We start from the raw sequence: 19,566 nt of genomic DNA on the forward strand, positions 1-19,566 counted from the left end.
TGGATATACTGTCAGAGCTTTTTAAATAAGGTTTCTAGGAAATATTCTAGATTTACTGAAACAGAATTTCTAGGAGTTGAACAAGGGAAATAAACCAATTTTTTTTAAAGTTTCACACAACTGATTTTAATGTCCAGTCAGAGTTGAGAAACAGTGAATCAGGTTAACAGTTTTCTTATGCTATGCCCTCAGTCATTATAAGATTAAAGCATGCTATTTATCTCAGAAGGAAAGAGGCAACTCGCTGCATCTCCCTTTACCACTGTAGTTGGACAGTTATTGCTTGTAATACATGTGTGAACATCTTACATTTTTTGAGCTCTTTCTAGATGCAGGTTCTTGTGGGATAAATATGTATATGGATTTTTAAAATAATAAAAGAAAAAACAAAATTAAAGATTTTAAATACTGAAAGACAACTTTATGAAGCCCCTAAGCAACACATTTCAGTCCAAAGCCTTTTATCACAGTGCCAGTGAAGCTAAGCATTAACTTAACTTGCTGAGTGCAGTGGAGGAGAGTCAAAAAGAACAGCTCTTGAGGGAAAAAAAAAAAAGAGTAGGAGAGTGGCAGAGGAAAAATAAAATTACTAATACTTGTTTCAGATGCTCCCATGTTCCTACACAAACTGTCTCGGTCCACATTAGAAATCAAGTAATTTAAAAAGAAGTCAACTTGATTGTTTTTTTTTTTTTTTGGAGGAGGGTTCTTGTTGAACTGTAGTAATCTTACCTCATTTCCTCCATCTTTAAAATGGAGATATAACTCCTCACTCTTTTTACCAGTGGTATTTGGTTGTTACACTAAAAACAAACATTTGAAATTATACTACTGAAATTATCTATTTTTGAATTTCATGCTTAAAGCAAACAGTGGTACATTTTTATCAATAAAAAAACTCACCTGAACTTTAACTTCCTGGTGGCTGAGCAGAGGAACCAAATGAGGGACTATTCCAGAGTCTATTACCATCTGTATCTGTTCATTGCCAGCATCAGTAAGGTAAGAGAGTGCCCAGACTGTATCTACCAATATCTAATAAAAAAAAAAAATTCAAATAACCTTGAATATTTTCTCACTTCAAAAATTCTTAATCACATGGACTAATCTATGATTGTCCTACTATCTTCTTTCTTCCCTTTTCTCTCACCTAAATTCACTGGAATCTTTATCTTCTCTATCATCATCTGTTAATGTCTGTATCTAGTATGTGCATATTTAGGATGTTTGGGGTTAATTATGATGCTGATTCCAGATTGGTATCCAGCTTTCACTCATAAAGATACAAACACAGTACACAGCACACAAAATATGAGAAAAAGACATTCTCTTTCTCAAATGCTCAGACTAGGGGATAAAAAGTCAAAGGACATTATAGTAAAGGTATATAGTTGGAAAGAGTATATGTATCCAACACACATGGTGGTTCTAAACATCTGGGCTGGTGAATATATTCAGGGTGTCCTCACATCAATACCATGCTGGTAGGTCTAAAGCCAATACTTCAGTATTAGGATTATAGAACCTTCATCTTTTCCAACCAGTTTGCTTTGCCTTATAAAACTAGAGGTAACTTCCCAAAGAGCAGAGGTATACCATGGCTGCAGATCAAGACATTAACCATAGGTCAACCTGTGAGATCCATAATTAAAAAATATGTTCCAATGAAAAAACAAAAAAACATAATTTACTAGCTGCCAAAGCTACTTAAATAAAAAGGCCTCTGTAATTAACTCATAATGATTATAGTTTGAAGTACAATAGGCCACTGTGTTTCATCTTTGTTTCTCAAGTCCTAATTAGAAGTTATGGCCAAAAGGAAGTATGACAAACAAACTGTTAAACTGGTGAATGATACAATTATTGACAGTGACATAGAAATAAAAATTGTGTCTGAATTTTTACTTCCAAAACGTTTCTGGAATATGGACTCTGTGTCAAAAGACAAGCCAATAAAGTATGAAACCTTTTAAATTCTAAACCAATGTTTAAGATATCCAAGAAGCTTCTAGAAAAGAACGTATTTTGCCATTTTTCCTTTCGAAAATTCAAGAAAGCATTATGGATATTTTTAATGTAAAAAGAAGACACCAAGTGAAAGAACTCACACATATACAGCAGTATCAAAATATGTAAGACAAATAAATTTCAACTTACAAAATAACTTTTTTTTTTCCAGGAGTACCAACATATTTCTTTCTTAGAGCCACACCCATAGCATATGGAGGTTCCCAGGCTAGGGGCTGAACCGGAGCTATGGCTGCTGGCCTACGACACAGCAATGCCAGATCCAAGCTGCGTCTGTGACCTACACCACAGCTCACAGCAATGCTGGATCCTTAACCCACTGAGTGAGGCCAGGGACTGAACCTGCAACCTCATCGTTCCTAGTCGGATTCGTTTCCGCTGCTGCCACAATGGGAACTCCCCAACATATTTCAAAATTTGTTGATACAGGGAAAAAATTTCAAGTTACTTGTGTACAACTACGTAAAACCCAGATACATTTTTTTCAAAAAAGGCCCAATCCTAAACGAGTCATTAATACGACCACATCAAGATCACAATCTAAATCAAATTTGATCTCATGTACTTTTTGTGTCAGCAAATTCAAAAGTCTAGGATAGGTTTACACTACACTTAACAGTTAATTTCGATGTTTCACTTATGGTTCAAAATAGTTTTGTTCTTATTTTTTTAACTGCTCAAAGTAGTTTTGTTCTTATTTTTTTACTTCTTTGATGGTCTAATTTAAGAACTTGCCCCTAAGTGTTTACCCAAGAAAATTTTATTTTTAGTAAACATTATTATCTAGTAAACAATGTTACTTACAGTAAACATGCTGGGGGGGGGAGAACAATGCAAACTGGCTTTAGAAATTCAAGATATATCAAGAGCAAGGAAAATGGACTTAAAACCTTAAATGGATTGGGAAATAAGTAGAAAGAATACATCTCTGAATAAGGTCAACCAAGATGTCTGGCTTTCCAGTAGTTACAAACTCTGAGTTTAATCTTTCTTGGAAACCTTTTAAAAATGAGATACTAATATTTGTAACTTAAAGAATCTGGCTATAGGAAGCCCAAACCAAAAACTATATACATGTGTGTTTTGCTTGTTTTTTTAAAGATCCTAGACTACCTGGAGCTAGAAAAACATTTCTTCAGAGCAAAAAGATCATGTTCTTCTAATGAAATGTCAAGTATATTATGTCACTGCTTGATGTACTATAATTCTAACTTTAATTTGTTTCATTTGCTTTAGAGAGATATTGGCAAAAAGTTATCACTCTAGAAACTGTAAAGGAATGAAGTAGCTTGTCAAACAATGAACATCATACCAAACTGTTTTTAAAGAACTACACAAGTTTCTGATGTTATGCATTTTATCCACATGATTTCCTTTACCTATTATATTCCTAACTCTTCTGACACACTGAAGCCTAGACTGACTTTATAACCAATCAGGGCAGTTTTCTATCTCATTCATACTTTCTGAGCTGCTTTTTCCTTTGCTCTCTATGTAGTATGAATGAGTAGGATATATTAATGTTTAAAATCTAGTCTGCACTAATATTTTTCCTTGTTGCTTGGATACTCAAGAATTATCTCTACACCAAGCAAAGCTACTACCCAAGTCACTATAAATGATGAGAAAGAGTAAAAATGAAATTAAAGAACAAATGATGTTCATGGTTTGGTGTATGTATATGAATACAGACCCATGCATAAAGGTACAAATATATCTCTTTTTCACTTTTCAAAAAATAGTATCACTAGGTATATATGTTCTTTCATTGGACAGCTGTCAAAATAAGCTTTCATTGAAAAGCTCATGAACAATCAAAGGTATAGTCTTAATGAGAGAAATTACTAACTGGCAACTTTAAGAATGTCCAATGAGAGTTTTTACAACACTAATATATACATACATGCACGCTTATTACTGCCCAGACCAAAATAATAATGGCTTCATTTCTTCACTGAAATTACATTTTGTGATATGGGTAAACACAGAGTAAATATAAAAACACCAAAGTATAAATTACAGCTTTTGAAATGGAAAAATCTAGTAAGGGTACACTGACATAAAGTACAGTATAACATTTTCTCCTCTATGTCCCAGGGAGAAGCCCTAGACATCTACACATATAAAAATATATGATGGGAAGCATTTACTCACATTTACGTCTGTGTGATGAATTAGAACACAAAGAGCTGGAAGAATCTAAAGGGAAAAATATACAGATTTTAAAATATACACAGATTTAAAAACATACACATATATACTCTAGTTTAAAAAACAAAAGCAAAAACTATTTGTTACCTCTTGAATGGTTTCCATTGGGGGTGGTGGGTCTTTGTGGCGACATAAGTTGACCATAACCCAAGTAACATTTCTTAAGAATGTTATAGGAATAGATGGACTTATGAAAGAAAGTAAAGGTTTCACAACTCCAAGACTTATGACATAATCTCTACACTGTGGCCCATCACCTGTAGGAAGAAGGATTTATTAATTCAACACAACAAGCAACTCAAAAACATGAAGCACTGGCTTCAATATGCTGCTTCCGGTGTTTGAACCAGCTACACCATTTAGTTTTATGTAAAAGTTTAAGAGAATAATAACTTAGTTCATATTTTAGGTCTCTGAGCCAAGAGAAGCATCTAAGGTACTAAGATTTTTTTTTTGCATATTTATGTATTCAGGTTTATAAGTTGCTCACTTAACAACATGTTTTTAATGCCATCTAAATGCTAGAAGCCTAAGGATTCTTTAAAGCACTTTGCGAACATGGAATAGTTGCTTTTTCTCATCTCTCTCAATAGTACCCTCAGTTTAAGAAACTTTCACATATAAAAAAAAAATAGTTTGAAAAAACATTACAGAGAATTTACTTGTAAAATTTATACTGATGATCCACTATCAAAGCAGAGAATGTTAACTATAAATTACTCTATATACTTAGAAACTATGTCAACCAAAAGGGAGGGGAAGAGGGAACCAATATTCCTAGACCAGTAGATCCCCTAGTGATATGGGGGTCCTATCTCAAATCTACTGCAACAGAAACACTGTGGGTCTAGGATTCTGTGTTATAAGCCCTTAATATAACTTTGACAGCAGGCTACAGTTTGAGAATCACTGTCCTAGAAAGAAGTGCCAAATTTATGTACTTAGGCTATCACTGTAATTTGTAGTATGAAAGTCACATTGAGATATTACGTTCTGTAAGTGAAAACACTTTTCTTTGCACTACAATACTTGAAATTAAATGCTTGTTCTTTTCGTATCCATGTATTGTAATTAATTATACAAAGTCACTCAAATAAAAAACCAAAGATGAGAAGTTCCCATTTTGGCTTAGCAGGTTAAGAACCCAACTAGTATCCATGCGGATGCTGGTTTGATCCTTGGCCTTGCTCAATGGGCTAAGGATCTGGCACTGATGCAAGCTGCAGCATAGGTCGCAGATGTGGTTTGGATCTAGTGTTACTGTGGCTGTAGCATAGGCTGGCAGCTGCATCTCCAATTCGACTCCTTGCCTAGGAACTTCCATAGGTTGCAGGTGTGGCCTTTAAAAAAAAGCAACAATACACAACAACCAAAGATCAAGACGTCATGTTAATAGTTATAAATCTAATATGTGTTGTAAAAATGAGGGACTCTGGACATACAAATGATAGCACTCCTAACAGTAAAATACCATATGCCAAGGACAGTTTATAATGAAATTCTCCCATTTGAAAACTTGTGATTGTGGGGTACTAACCATACCTGGCCTTTAAAAGGGTAATAAAGAGGAGGTATATCTCAGGAGTTCCCGTCATGGCACAGTGGTTAACAAATCCAACTAGGAACCATGAGGTTGCGGGTTCGATCCCTGGCCTTGCTCAGTGGGTTAGGGATCCAGCGTTGCCGTGAGCTGAGGTGTAGGTTGCAGACAGGGCTCGGATCTCGAGTTGCTGTGGCTCTGGCAAAGGCCGGTGGCTACAGCTCCGATTAGACCCTTAGCCTGGGAACCTCCATACCTCCATATGCTGTAGGAGTGGCCCCAGAAAAGGCAAAAAGACAAAAAAAAAAAAAAAAAAAAAAAAAGAGGTATATCAAAGCGAACTTGATCACTTCCGTGCAAGAACAATTAAAAAAATCTGTGGCAAAAATAACTCTGACATCATAGACCACAATACAGGTCAGACCCCAGGTTTTTCCCATTCTCCCTCCACTAGAGGACAGGTTTTTGAAGTTCTGAGTTTGGGTAAAATTAAGCTGTCGTTAAAAAAAACAGGTTCTTGAAATAAGCACTGTCTTTTTTTTTTTTTTAAATGGCTGCACCTGCCACATATGGAAGTTCTTGGGCCAGGGGTTGAATCCAAAGCTGCAGCTGTGGCACCACCAGATCCTTTAATCCAATCACTGGGCCAGGGAACAAATCTGCATTTCTGGAGCAACCTGAGCTGCAGCAGTCAGATTCCTAACCCACTGCACCAAAGTGGGAACTCCTGGAATTGTCTTTATTTATGTATTTACTTATTTTTGTCTTTTTAGGGCTGCACCCATGGCATATGGAAGTTACCAGGCTAGGAGTTGAATCTGAGCTGTAGCTGCTGGCCTACACCACAGCTACAGTAATGCCAGATTCAAGCCGCATCTTGGACCTGTACCACAGCTCACGGCAAAGCCAGATCCTTAACCCACTGAGTGAGGCCAGGGATCGAACTCGAATCCTCATGGATACTAGTTGGGTTTGTTATTGCTGAGGAACTATGGAACTCCTTGAATTGTCTTTAATTATTCTTCCTGCAATTATTTATTAGAAAAAAACCTGAGAAGTTCCCATTGTGTCGCAGCAGAAACGAATCCCACTAGGAACCATGAGGTTGCAGGTTTGATTCCTGGCCTCGCTAAGTGGGTTAAGGATCTGCTGTTGCCGTAAGCTGTGGTGTAGGTCAAAGATGTGGCTTGGATCTGGCATTGCTGCAGCTATGGTGTAGGCCAGTACCTACAGCTCTGACTGGATCCCGAGCCTGGGAACCTCCACAGGCCAAGGGCGCAGACCTAAGAAGCAAAAAAAGAAAAATCCTGAAAGGTATGGTAATCACAATGGTCAACATTTAATAAGACTATCTGTAAGCTAGATACCTCCTGTGTAATAATGACCTGATGCTGATAGGAGATAACATTATTTTACTGTACTAAAAATTCCCAAGAGATTCATAAAAGCTAGTGCTGAAAAAGGCAACCTTTTTCCTTTTCAAGTACTAGTAGTCACTTTTATTACATAGTACATGATAACAATTGTTGGGCTAGTACTACAAATTTTAGACAAACCTATGATATTTCCCAATGCCCACACTGCTTGCTCACAGACATTTTGATGGGGTGAATGGAGAAGCCTCAGGAAAAGTGGCACAGCATCTGTAGGAGGAAAATATAAGTTATCACTTAAGTCTGAAGATACTGTTATATATCAATTATATCTCAATAAAATGGGAAAAGAAGGTTGAAAATACTACAGTGTAAACCAAAAATCAATCTTCTTTGCTGAAACCTCAAAAGAAAGCTATAAAAATACATTTAAAATATATCCTTATTAAATGATTTTCCTAGAATAAGAGTAGGAAAATTTTTGACTAGCAGACTACTTATCCATTATCAAATTGATAGTTTTAACATATAGACAAATACAAAATTAAGCTGATAAAATTTCATTCACAATTAAACCTAAATTCCAATTTAAGACTAACTTTTTATAAAGCATTATCTTCAATTTTGAAAAAAATTCCAATTATTGAAATAACTTTTGAATATAGAAATTTAAAATAACATCACATGGGTCTTTAGCCAGGTCAATGATTCCATGTCGCCTGTGACCTTATGCATCAGGAAGTGATTTTGTTGCTTAACAACAAGGATGGAAAAAACAAAGAAAGGTTTAACACAATAATTCTGCACTGAATAAATGACTCCATTTCTTTTCTTCCTTCTGACATTGCTTTGAAAAATGCTATTTAGTACATATAGATCAATCATGCTTATTTATACTAAAAAGTTCGATTTATACATTATTTTTGGTATTATAGTAAAAGACTATCAGCCTGTCTCTAATCTTTAAAGAGCACAAAAGAAAAATGAAAAAGAGGGATTAAGCACTTTCTTGAGATCATAACACTTACTAGTTAACTGCATAAAATACAACAATAAAAATTCAAAACTATCTGAACCCAGAATTAAACCAGTTTTATTAAGACTTAAGGTAATTATCTTTTCTATGTATTATTATGGCCAAAACTGTGGCACGTGGAATTCTCAGGCCAGGGATGCAACCTAAGCCACAGTTACAGCTTGTACCACAGCTGTGGCAACACTGGATCCTTAGCCTGCTGTGCCACACAGGAAGTTCTACGTAATATTATAAGTGTCTATATAATAAAACCCTTCCTTAGTGGTTAACACTTTTGTTCCCCTTCAAAATCATGATAGTGCTTAAGATTTTAACAGGGTTAGACAAGTACGCTTACAAACCTGAAGGGGATTGTGAAAGTACCTTCTTTAAAATTATTAATTTGTTTAGCTGAAGAATCAAATAGTACTAATGAAAATACCTCAGGTTATTACTCGCAAAAGTTATTTTCCACTTACATTTCTTGGAACATAAAAGACAATCCTATAACAACAATGAAAAAAAAAATTCAAGCCATTCTCTCAAGTAGAATTACTTTATAAAAGATTTCTCCAAAGGAGTTCTCGTCATGGCACAGTGGAAACGAATCTGACTAGGAACCATGAGGTTACGGGTTTGATCCCTGGCCTCTCTCAGTGGGTTCGGGATCTGGTGTTGCCATGAGCTGTGGTATAGGTTGCAGACAAGGCTCGGATCCCGCATTGCTGTGGCTCTGGTGTAGGCTGGTGGCTACAGCTCCAATTAGACCCCTAGCCTGGGAACCTCCATATGCTGCGGGTGTGGCCCTTAAAGGACAAAAAGACGAAAAAAAAAAAAGATTTCTCTAAAAGGTATGATGGAAATCTCATTAAGAGTAGCCAAAATGTAGTATGGCAATGGGAAAAAATCTTTTTGTGATGTACTATAAAGTATAATTACAATAATGTAATATGCTACTATAATTAGGAATTGCTCTTAGAATCAAATCAATTTTTGGAAATAGAATATGGATAAGATGAACAAAGTAACATACTAAAGTTGGCCCATTGCAACTACCCTGTGTGTTACTGAATTCAAAATACTGAATTACTTTATAATATAAACAGCTCTTTTTTTTTAGGAAAAGCTACTTTTAAAAATTAACCTATTTTTTGAAAATTATAATTCTGTCTGTTAATAACCAACTTACTGGACTGAACTACTGCTTGAGTCTGTTCAGAGGTTCCAGATGCAATGTTTGTCAAAGCCCATGCAGCTTCAAACTGTAAAGAAGGACTACAAAAAACAAATAATTTTAAACAGCAGGAATTTCTACACTGGCCCAAATATCTACCAACCATTTCTCCCCTCTAGCATTTTTATAAAGTATTAAATATTTTGCTTCAAAAGATCTATGCATCCAGTACTTAAAAAGAAAAAAAAAAAAGGAGTTCCCATTGTGGCTCAGCAGTAATGAACCTGATTAGCATCCATGAGGATGAGTATTTGATTCCTGGTCTCACTCAGTGGGTTAAAGATCTGGCATTGCCATGAGCTGTGGTGTAGGTTGCAGATGCAGCTCGGATCCAGCGTTGCTGTGGTCCTGGTGTAGGTCAGCAGCTACAGCTCCAACTGGACCCCTAGCCTGGGAACCTCCTTATGTCACAGGTGTGTCCCTAAAAAGACAATCCCCCCAAACTTCCAGTGACTATCTAAAATATCTTCAATATTAAAAACACACAACCTACTCAGGTGTCCTTCTCACTTTTAGTGAGAACTCTTATTAAGATACTTTATTAAGATAAACTCCTTATTAAGATTAACTTAATAAAGATTAACACTTTATTAAAATACATTACTACCCAAGCAGTTTTCTCAGGTTACCTATCTGGCTAAATTTGTTCTTAACTTTCAAAGCTTCGAAGTTAAATACATCATTCTCAAGTTCCTCTCTGGCCTTTACCTTCCTCTGCTGGTATAAGCATACCTGGGTGCTCAACTCCATCTAATAGCCCTTTTCTTTTTTCTTTAAAAATCAAACTACTAGAAAATCTTGTCTTCTGCAAACGATACACCTTAATTATTTCTTAAAATGTACTTACTTGTCATCTCTTTCAAGACAATGGACTAAAATAGGCAATATTCCAGATTTTATTAAGTCATCAATTGGTGGATTTCGATCACTGGACAAAAGTTTCCTATAAGAGAGAGATATATGTAGCCCTAGTGAAACTTAATGATATATAAATTCAAATTCATATTTTCTATAGATATTAAATAAAGTGAATATCTGGCAAATATTCTCTCTCAAAGTTACTTTTTAAATTTATATAATGCAACCTTTTCTCTATTATAAAAAGATTAATTTATAAATTTACAGAGTTGTTAATAATTAGGAAAAAATGGTAGACATGAGCCACTTTATCACTTAAAAAATAATTAGTACAGTAATATTATTCCTTCAATAAGTCCCAAACATGACTTACAAAAAGACAACTAAATGTTTCGTATGTGTTACCTTTGGACTTAATTTTGAGGTCAGAGAAAAAAAGAGGGCAGACTCCATCAACATGGCATTTACCTTGCTAAGAAAGGAATTAAGAGGTCACCAAAATATCCTAAATTATTCATACCAGGTCACAACAAAGTCAAAGAACAAAAGCAGGTAGGGTGCTGGTACAAGTTTATAGCTGACACTAGTATCTAATTCTTCACCTTCACCAGTTCAAAGGTCACAGAAGGTCAATAAGATTCCTGTCTCAGGAATTAAAGGAAATAAGCTGAGCAATACCCAGGAAAATATCCAGAGAGATGCTGGAGATATTAAGGTGAACAAGACAGATACATCCTTGTTCTCATGTAGCTTAGAGAATAAAACAATAACTAGTGCTCATTTATACGTGCGGTAGACTGTAGTTTTAGCTGACAAACTCTCAAAGTGGCTTAACACAGATGTTCACTCATTTGAATTCCCTGCACTATTATTTTTTTTGCTTTTTTAAAAAAGCTTAATCAGGAGTTCCCTGGTGGTCCAGCAGGTTAAGGCGCTGGCATTGTCATTGCTGTGGTGCAAGTTCAGTCCCTAGCCCAGGAACTTCTGCATGCCATGGATGCAACCCCTATCTCCCCCCAAGAAAGAGCTTAATCAGATCATTCCCCTATGTAAACCAAGTGATTGCTGCTAATTTATTATCCTATTAATGTAAACTGCTTGACCTAGCTTTACACCATTTCACAGACTGGCTACATCTCACTTATCTAATTTTATTTTCTGTAATTTAACATGTCAGTTATCTGTCCCAACATTTCAATCTCATTTTCAGGCCCTCCAAATCCTATTCTCCACACTTGCAATGCTCTCTTGTTTTTGTCTATTCAAACTCTATGTACTCAAATTTTACATTTTCACAATACTTTGAATTTCAAGAATAGTTACATGGCATATACCTACATTTGCTGTTGAGCATCACACCTCTTATATAGTTTTGCCTTCTTGATTAGGTTTTAAACTTCTTATAGAGCAAGAATTATTCCACATGCTTTTTCACAGTATTTTCCATAATAAATGGCACAATTCTTTGCACAAAGTAGGAAATGACCCAGTCTTGCTTAATCAAGGTTTTCAGATTGAATAAAAAAACCTTTTTTACTACCTTATTAAGGACATTCTTAAAGGGAAATGACCTTTTTTGAGTGTACAATGTCACATACAGTATCTACAATATATAATCAGTTTGGTGTCACTGTCTTGATTTGTGCTAAGGTGCCAGTAGTTTACCCACAGTTGCTTTTCCAACATCAGTGTGAATGCTGACACAGTGAAAAAAAGACAAGTCAAGTCTTAGAACTACCGTGAAAATAATACCTCCTGAAATTATCTCAAGATCTAGGGACCCACAGACTGCATTTTAAGAACTCTTGCCTTAGGGGCCTGAGGGCTTTAATTAAGTTGTATAACATGTTGAGAAGAGATGCTCCAACACTATAGTATTGTATAGTATCAACTCTGACAATTGTAAGCATAATATATCAACTTCTCAATCATTCTTCCTATTAACATTGCCACTGTGAGATGTGAAAACTTCTGTGACTTTCTGCCTACATAACAAAATCCTAAGTAGTTCTTCTACCCGTAGTGGACAACAATGTAATTCTATAACTTCCCTAACTGTTCTAGGGCATCTGTTATCTGCTAAGTGAATACACTACAGTAGAAAAAGCCTAATAAACATAAAGGGAACTCATACACTGGGTATATTAGACGAACCTGTGAAATCTTTTTCCACTCTGAAATTCTTTAACTAGAATCAATTTCTTGATTAAGTGTCTCTTTGCTACTGATAATCACAACATAAGGTGCTATTCTTTCATTTATAAAAAAAACAAACCACTACATTTACTATGATGTAACAATGGCTTCCTCAACCTATTTATTAATACAAATTCTCAGTAAGTTTTTCTGGGGAGTTCCAGTAATGGCTCAGTGGGTTAAGGATCTGGCATTGTCACAAGCTGTGGCACAGGTCGCAGATGTGGCTTGGATCTGGGGTTGCTGTGGCTGTGGCTGGCAGCTGCAGCTACAATTTGAGCCCTAGCCTGAGAACTTCCATATGCCACAAGTATGGCTGTCAAAAGAATAAAAAAGTTTTTCTGGCTTTTCCCTTAAAATACAAGTGCATAGCTTTCACAATAGAAATGTGCAAACATAACTTAAGATTCCTACATGAAAGAGACTGGGAATCTCTGTAGCCCTAAATCTTTTTTTTTTTTTTTTTTGTCTTTTTGCTATTTCTTGGGCCGCTCCCGCGGCATATGGAGGTTCCCAGGCTAGGGGTCCAGTCAGAGCTGTAGCCACTGGCCTACGCCAGAGCCACAGCAACGCAGGATCCGAGCCGCGTCTGCAACCTACACCACAGCTCACGGCAACGCCGGATCATTAACCCACTGAGCAAGGGCAGGGACCGAACCCGCAACCTCATGGTTTCCAGTCGGATTCGTTAACCACTGAGCCACGACGGGAACTCCTGTAGCCCTAAATCTTAATGTCTACTTGCCTATGCATTGCTACAGTAAGCTTATAATTCAATTTATTGAGGACTGTGCAAAGAATTAGCTACTGGGCAGCACCTGGAGACTCTGACTTTTAAATAAAACTAAACCTATTCATCAGTAAAAGGTAAAAGATTTATAAATAATGTTTTTCTATTAGTCTACAGCAAAAACCTGTCAAATCAACTTTCCCCTAGCATTTGTAAATATTATGCACACTAAGGCTTCCATGAATTCATGAGTTTAGAAAATTGCTAATATTAATACTCTAGAAGTTCCCGCTGAGGGTGCAACAAGATTGGTAGGGATCTTGGAATGCTGGGACACAGGTTTGACCTCTGGCCTGGCACAGCGGCTTAAGGGTTTGGCATTTGCTGCAGCTAAGGCTTAGGTTGCAACTGTGGTTCGGATCTGATCCCTGGCCTGGGAACTCCATATGCTGTGAAATGGCCAAAAATGGGGGAAAAAAAAATACTCTAAGAGAATAATTTTTAAAATAAACTCAGTTGGTTTATGACTGACCTCTATTGTTTGTCATCAAAGTTAATGCAAGTAATAGAACCACTCTATAGTGAAAAACCCCAAACAGAACTCCTGTGGAAGTTGTAAAATTTAAATATATTTTTAAAATTTAACTTACCTAGCAGCCTGAACTGCACTTAACTGAATTCCTTGGTTATCACTTGAAGCATTCTATAAAAAACAAAACAATTTTTGATGCAGATACACAATAATTAGTTAAGTCCAAAAAATACAATGAAGAGAGGGGAAAAAACTCAACTTACTTGAACAATAGCTTCTAGAGAGGTATTTTGCTGGGAAAAAAGTGAGTGAAAACTAAGTTAAAAAGTTGCCTTATAATTCTGTATTTATGTAAAAATCTTTCACTGGTATTTTTAAATTATCAGAATAACAATAACTTACCACTCTATAATCACCATCTATGTCAGAGTCTTCACAGATATCTTCGTGTGGTACATTTCTTCTCTTTAAAAGATGTTCATCTCTTTTATTCTTTAAAAGAAAGCAAGCTTCAGTTAAATTTTAAAAAGCTAAATACTTTCATACAAAGTTTAGGAAATCCTGTGTCTACAAAAAAATACGAAATGCCTTTTTAAATGTAAAATACAAATGCAGAAAATTAAACCAAATTGTGAATTAAACACTTAAGCAACACTAATTTGAGCCCCAAACCCCAAATATATATGTGTGTGTATATATATATATACACACACACACATATACATATATATATATATACACACACATATACATATACATATATTTTTTGTCTTTTTGTCCTTTTTAGGGCCTCATCTGCAGCATAGAGAGGTTTTCCGGCTAGGTGTCCAATTGGAGCTGTAGCCGCTGGCCTACAACAGAGCCACAGCAACACCAGATCTGAGCCACGTCTGCGACCTACACCACAGCTCACAGCAACGCCGGATTCTTAACCCACTGAGTGAGGCCAGGGATTGAACCCACAACTTCATGGTTCCTAGATGGATTCGTTTCTGTTGCACCATGACAGGAACTCCCAAATATTATATTTTTAATGAACCGTAAACTATGTAAAAACAAACTAAAAAACAAAATAATTTAATTAAAAAGATAGTGTACAGTTTAAGCCAGAACCAAACATTCATATTTATTTAAAAGTACTAAACCATTTTATACATCATCTGGGAGCGTCTCTTTATCACCTAAAAATAAAGTCAAAGCAAAAGGTGGGCAATTCAAAATCAGAGAAAAATCTACGTTATCTTATAAAAATCAAGGGCCACGTGAATTTCACTTAAAATGTTTGGGAGAGGGAGTTCCCACTGTGGCGCAATGGAAATGAATCTGACTAGTAACCATGAGGTTTCAGGTTTGATCCCTGGCCTCGCCCAGCAGGTTAAGGATCCAATGTAGCTGTGAGCTGTGGTGTAGGCCGCAGATGCAGCTTGGATTCTGCGTTGCTGTGGCTGTAGTATAGGCCGGCAGCTGTAGCTCCAATTAGACCCCTAGCCTGGGAACCTCCATATGTAGCGGGTGTGGCCCTAAAAAGCAAAATAAATAAATAAATAAATAAAAATAAAAAAATAAATAAAATAAAATGTTTGGGACAAATTAAAAAATATATTCTTAACCAACCTTACTTTAATACTTGAAAAGCTGATGAAATCTCTAAGTATCAAGTTCCTTTTATGGAGCAACTACTACTGTAAATAGAACTATTTAACATAACTATACCTATGACTTACACTTTATACAAATCATTTAAAATTACAAAAGAAAAAAGCCATCTGATTATGTGTTTATCTCTATTTTTGGATAGTGGACAAACAATATTTGCCAACTTCAACAGCCTGTCAAATTTAGACAATCTTTCCATTTTCAAAAGAAAGAGAAATGCTAACTAAGCACTTGAGATTAATGTGTATTTGCTATCTATTTTCTGTATATGCAGTAATGTTGTTAGAACTACACATGGGAAGTACCCAATATTACTCACCTTCCTTAATTCAACTACAACTTCATTTCGTTGTCTTCTCATGGTCTACAAAAAATTAAAGAAAATTATTTTAAAAAATCTCTCAAATTTCATCACCCAGAGGAAACTGCTATTAACATTTTGATGTTTATCTCCTAATCTTTTCTTCTAGTCATATATCTACATGTCACAGTCTACTCATAATAAAGATTATATTACAGATGATTTCCTATCTTCATTTTATATTCACATTCTCTAATACTGAAAATCTTGACATTAATAGATTTACAATACTGGATATATCATAAAATTAAAAAAGAATTATTAATACAAAGGTACAATGAATAAAAGAACCCAGAATCTCACCCCCTATATGAACCACGACAATGAAAATGGAGTACAAGATTAGTAAATTCAACTGCTTAAAAAGGGCAGGCAGAAAGGAAGGAATGTACCTTCCTGTCCATCCTTAGACTCTTTCTCTAAAGATAAACATTGTTAGATTTACTATGATTCTGACATATTTATGTATTTATTCTGTTACCTTATTTTTGTTTATTTCAAGATCTTTAAGATCTTCCATGATGGTATGTGATGATCTATTTCATTTTTTCTAATGTCCATATAATTATTCTATCACATATTGTAACTATCCTATTTTTTAACTTATGTTTTATTCATTTTAAAGTTATCTAACACATGGATACGTGTTCACTACCAGTTCAAACTACAAGCTCTTTATTTTTTTTGTTTTTTTATTTTTTTAAGGGGTGCACCTGCTGCATATGGAAGTTCCCAGGCTAGGGATCGAATCAGAGCTACAGCTGCCAGCCTACACCACAGCCACAGCAATGCGGGATCCAAGCCGTGTCTGCAACCTACACCACAGCTCACTGCAGTGCCAGACGCCTAACCCACTGAGTGAGCCCAGGGATCAAACCTGTATCCTCATGGATACTAGTTAGATTTGTTTCCTCTGCACCACAATAGGTACTCCAGTTCAAGCTCTTTTTATGTCCACCTCACTCTTTCTAATGACTGACTACATATGCCAAGACATATTAAGTGGAAATAGCAAGTCACAAAGTAATACTTGGAATGTCTAGTAAACATCTCAAACTTATATCTGAAACTGAATTTTTGATCTTTAACAAACATATGTTCTATCCCATCTCATAAGGTTCATATGAGAGATGAGATTATGAGTTCTTTTATCATTTGTGCCTTTTTACTTTTATAAGCCTTTTGTTACTGTTTCAAACATTTATGATATATCTAATATTCCAGATCTATTAATAACTTCAAAGAGATTTACAACAAATGGCAATCCATCCTTCCAGTTGCACAGACCAAAAATCTTAAAGCCATCCCTGATTCTTGTTTTCTGTCACATTACACACTCAATTTGTTAGCAAATCCTAATTTGAAGGTCAGTTCAACCTTAAAAAGCTTATCAGTAATCTAACTACATTTCACAACCTCTTCTGCCTCTTCTCTGGTCAAACTCACCATTACCTCTCCTCCAGATACTGCAAATGTCTCCTAATTTATATCCCTTCTTCTACTCCTGCCCTTCATCTTCCTCTCAGTCCATTACTATCACAGCATCCAAAGTAATCCCCACAAGAAATCTTAATTTTTGTGTGCTTCGGACTTCTTGGGCAGCCTGATGAAATCAATGGCCATCTTCTCAGATAGTTTTTATTTTTAAAAATTATTTTTATTTATTTATTTATTTTTGTCTTTTTGACTTTTCTAGGGCCGCTCCTGCAGCACATGGAGGTTCCCAGGCTAGGGGTCTAATCGGAGCTCTAGCTGCCAGCCTATGCCAGAGCCACAGCAACGTGGGATCCAAGCCTCTTCTGCGACCCACACCACAGCTCACGGCAACACCGGATCCTTAACCCACTGAACAAGGCCAGGGATCGAACCCGCAACCTCATGGTTCCTAGTCAGATTTGTTAACCACTGAGCCACGACGGGAACTCCTCAGACAGTTTTTAAATATAGAAACAAAATATGTAAGATTACAAAGAAAACCAATTAAGTTGATATATAGTTGCCAAAAATACGGAAATATGAAAAAACAAATTATATGTCCTTCACTATCACACTAAATAGAATCTAGCAATGGGTCTATGGGTCTAATAACTACTATACTTTCAAAGCAATGATGACCATAAATGGTATTTCATGATGTCTTATAACAATAATGTCATTTTTATTGGTGGTGACAAAGTCACAACTTTAATAACTACTGAGGTTTATTGTCTACATTATTAACTGAAGGAAATACTGTTTTAGTTAGAAGTTGTGAAAACAAAGATGCAATTTTTTCCTACATTCCCAGGCCCCCCTGAATTCTACCCATAGACTCCATGGGAAGAAGGACTCAGTAAAGAACCCCTTTCTAAAAAGTCAGTTAGATCAGGTTACTCTCCTCTTCAAAACCATCCAATGGCTCTTCACTTTAGAGTAAATGCTAGTTATCACAATGACTTCAGTCTTCTCACCTCATCTCCTTCCTAGTTACCACCTCTCAGACCTCAGCTCCTATCATTCTCTCCACTCAGTCTGCAGTAGCCTCACCTAAAAATATCCTCACTAGCTTTGCTATTCCTCCAACACAGTGGAAACTCTCTCTTCAAGGCCTTCTCTGATACACTATACAGCAACTGCTAAGAAGATGATATTTCTATTTAAAATGACAAATAATTACTATGTGTCCATTGTGCTAGGTTCTAGGGATTAAACACTTTCTCTGCTCTAATGGAGTATAGGGTATTGTACACTTTTTAATTTATGGCTACATAATTTACAAGTCACTTTTTATCAATGCATAGTTTTCTTTAAAATTTTAAATAAACTACTAATTTAAGATCTGACAATGTAATTATATACTGTATGAAGCTGGTTTAAATTTTCTTTAGTAAGAAGTTGGGGTTTAGATCAGTAGGGCCTCAGTAAGTCTCACTAGAGAAAAATGTTTAAAGAAAAGTCTAAAGTTAGTCATTCTTATAAAAGGATAAGGAAAATAATATTTTGAGAGTTCCCATTGTGGCTCACTGGTAATGAAACCAAGTATCCTCGAGGATGTGAGTTTGATGCCTGGCCTTGCTCAGTGGATTGGGGATCTGGCATTGCCGTAAGCTGTGGTACATGTACGTTGTGGACGTGGCTCAGATCCCGTGTTGCTGTTGCTATGGTGTAGGCCTCAGCTACAGCTCTGATCTGACCCCTACCCTGGGAACTTCCATATGCCGTGGGTGTGGCCCTAAAAAAAAAAAGATCAAAAAAAAGAAAACAAAAAAAGAAAACAAAAAAAAAACTTGTGATTTTATTTCATCCATTTTTACCTAGCAATATTGATATGTAAGTAACATAGCACAAAAAAGCAAAAGATAAAAAAATCATCAGACACAAGATCTTTTCGTGAAGGAATAAGATATATTTTAAAACTGGATTGTAGTAACTCTGAAAATTTACTAAAAATCATTTAATTGTATACCTAAAATGGGTTTTACGCAAAGTAAATTTTATCACAATAAAACAGTTTACACACATAGATCCTCCCAACATGGATTACTAACTACTATTACTATTTAGAGCGTTCTACAAAGCATAACTCAATCACTCAAATATTTATTAATCACTTACTTGCCAAGCACTAGAAATACTAAGATGGACCAGACATAGCATAGTCATGGCCTCAAGGAGGTAGAACCGTTATGACAGAGAAATGTAAGTTAATAAAGTGGTAGTAAGACCTAATATCTAGCAAACACTGAGTGCCAAACACCATTCTAAACAGGTTGATTGATTTTATTCAGTTAAATATATGTAATATGTTATAACATGCATACTGATTTTAATAGCTGAGAAACTATGTAATAAA

At 35.7% G+C, this 19,566-nt stretch overlaps 1 protein-coding gene across 2 annotated transcripts in view; it reads right to left on the reverse strand.

The window, feature by feature from the left end:
• Positions 1-19,566, reverse strand: part of KPNA4 (karyopherin subunit alpha 4) — a 67,997-nt gene that overhangs the window by 16,057 nt on the left and 32,374 nt on the right. For both annotated transcript variants that reach the window (XM_021069735.1, XM_021069736.1), the window contains 10 exons: positions 15,693-15,737; positions 14,120-14,209; positions 13,981-14,010; positions 13,836-13,888; positions 10,249-10,344; positions 9,357-9,442; positions 7,336-7,422; positions 4,327-4,496; positions 4,183-4,227; positions 904-1,035 (listed from right to left, as the gene is read on the reverse strand). In XM_021069735.1, coding sequence (XP_020925394.1) covers positions 904-1,035; positions 4,183-4,227; positions 4,327-4,496; positions 7,336-7,422; positions 9,357-9,442; positions 10,249-10,344; positions 13,836-13,888; positions 13,981-14,010; positions 14,120-14,209; positions 15,693-15,737 — 834 coding nt within the window. The remainder of the gene's footprint in view (positions 1-903; positions 1,036-4,182; positions 4,228-4,326; positions 4,497-7,335; positions 7,423-9,356; positions 9,443-10,248; positions 10,345-13,835; positions 13,889-13,980; positions 14,011-14,119; positions 14,210-15,692; positions 15,738-19,566) is intronic.

Source organism: Sus scrofa, chromosome 13 (genome assembly GCF_000003025.6).
Source record: "Sus scrofa isolate TJ Tabasco breed Duroc chromosome 13, Sscrofa11.1, whole genome shotgun sequence".
NCBI lineage: Eukaryota > Metazoa > Chordata > Mammalia > Artiodactyla > Suidae > Sus > Sus scrofa.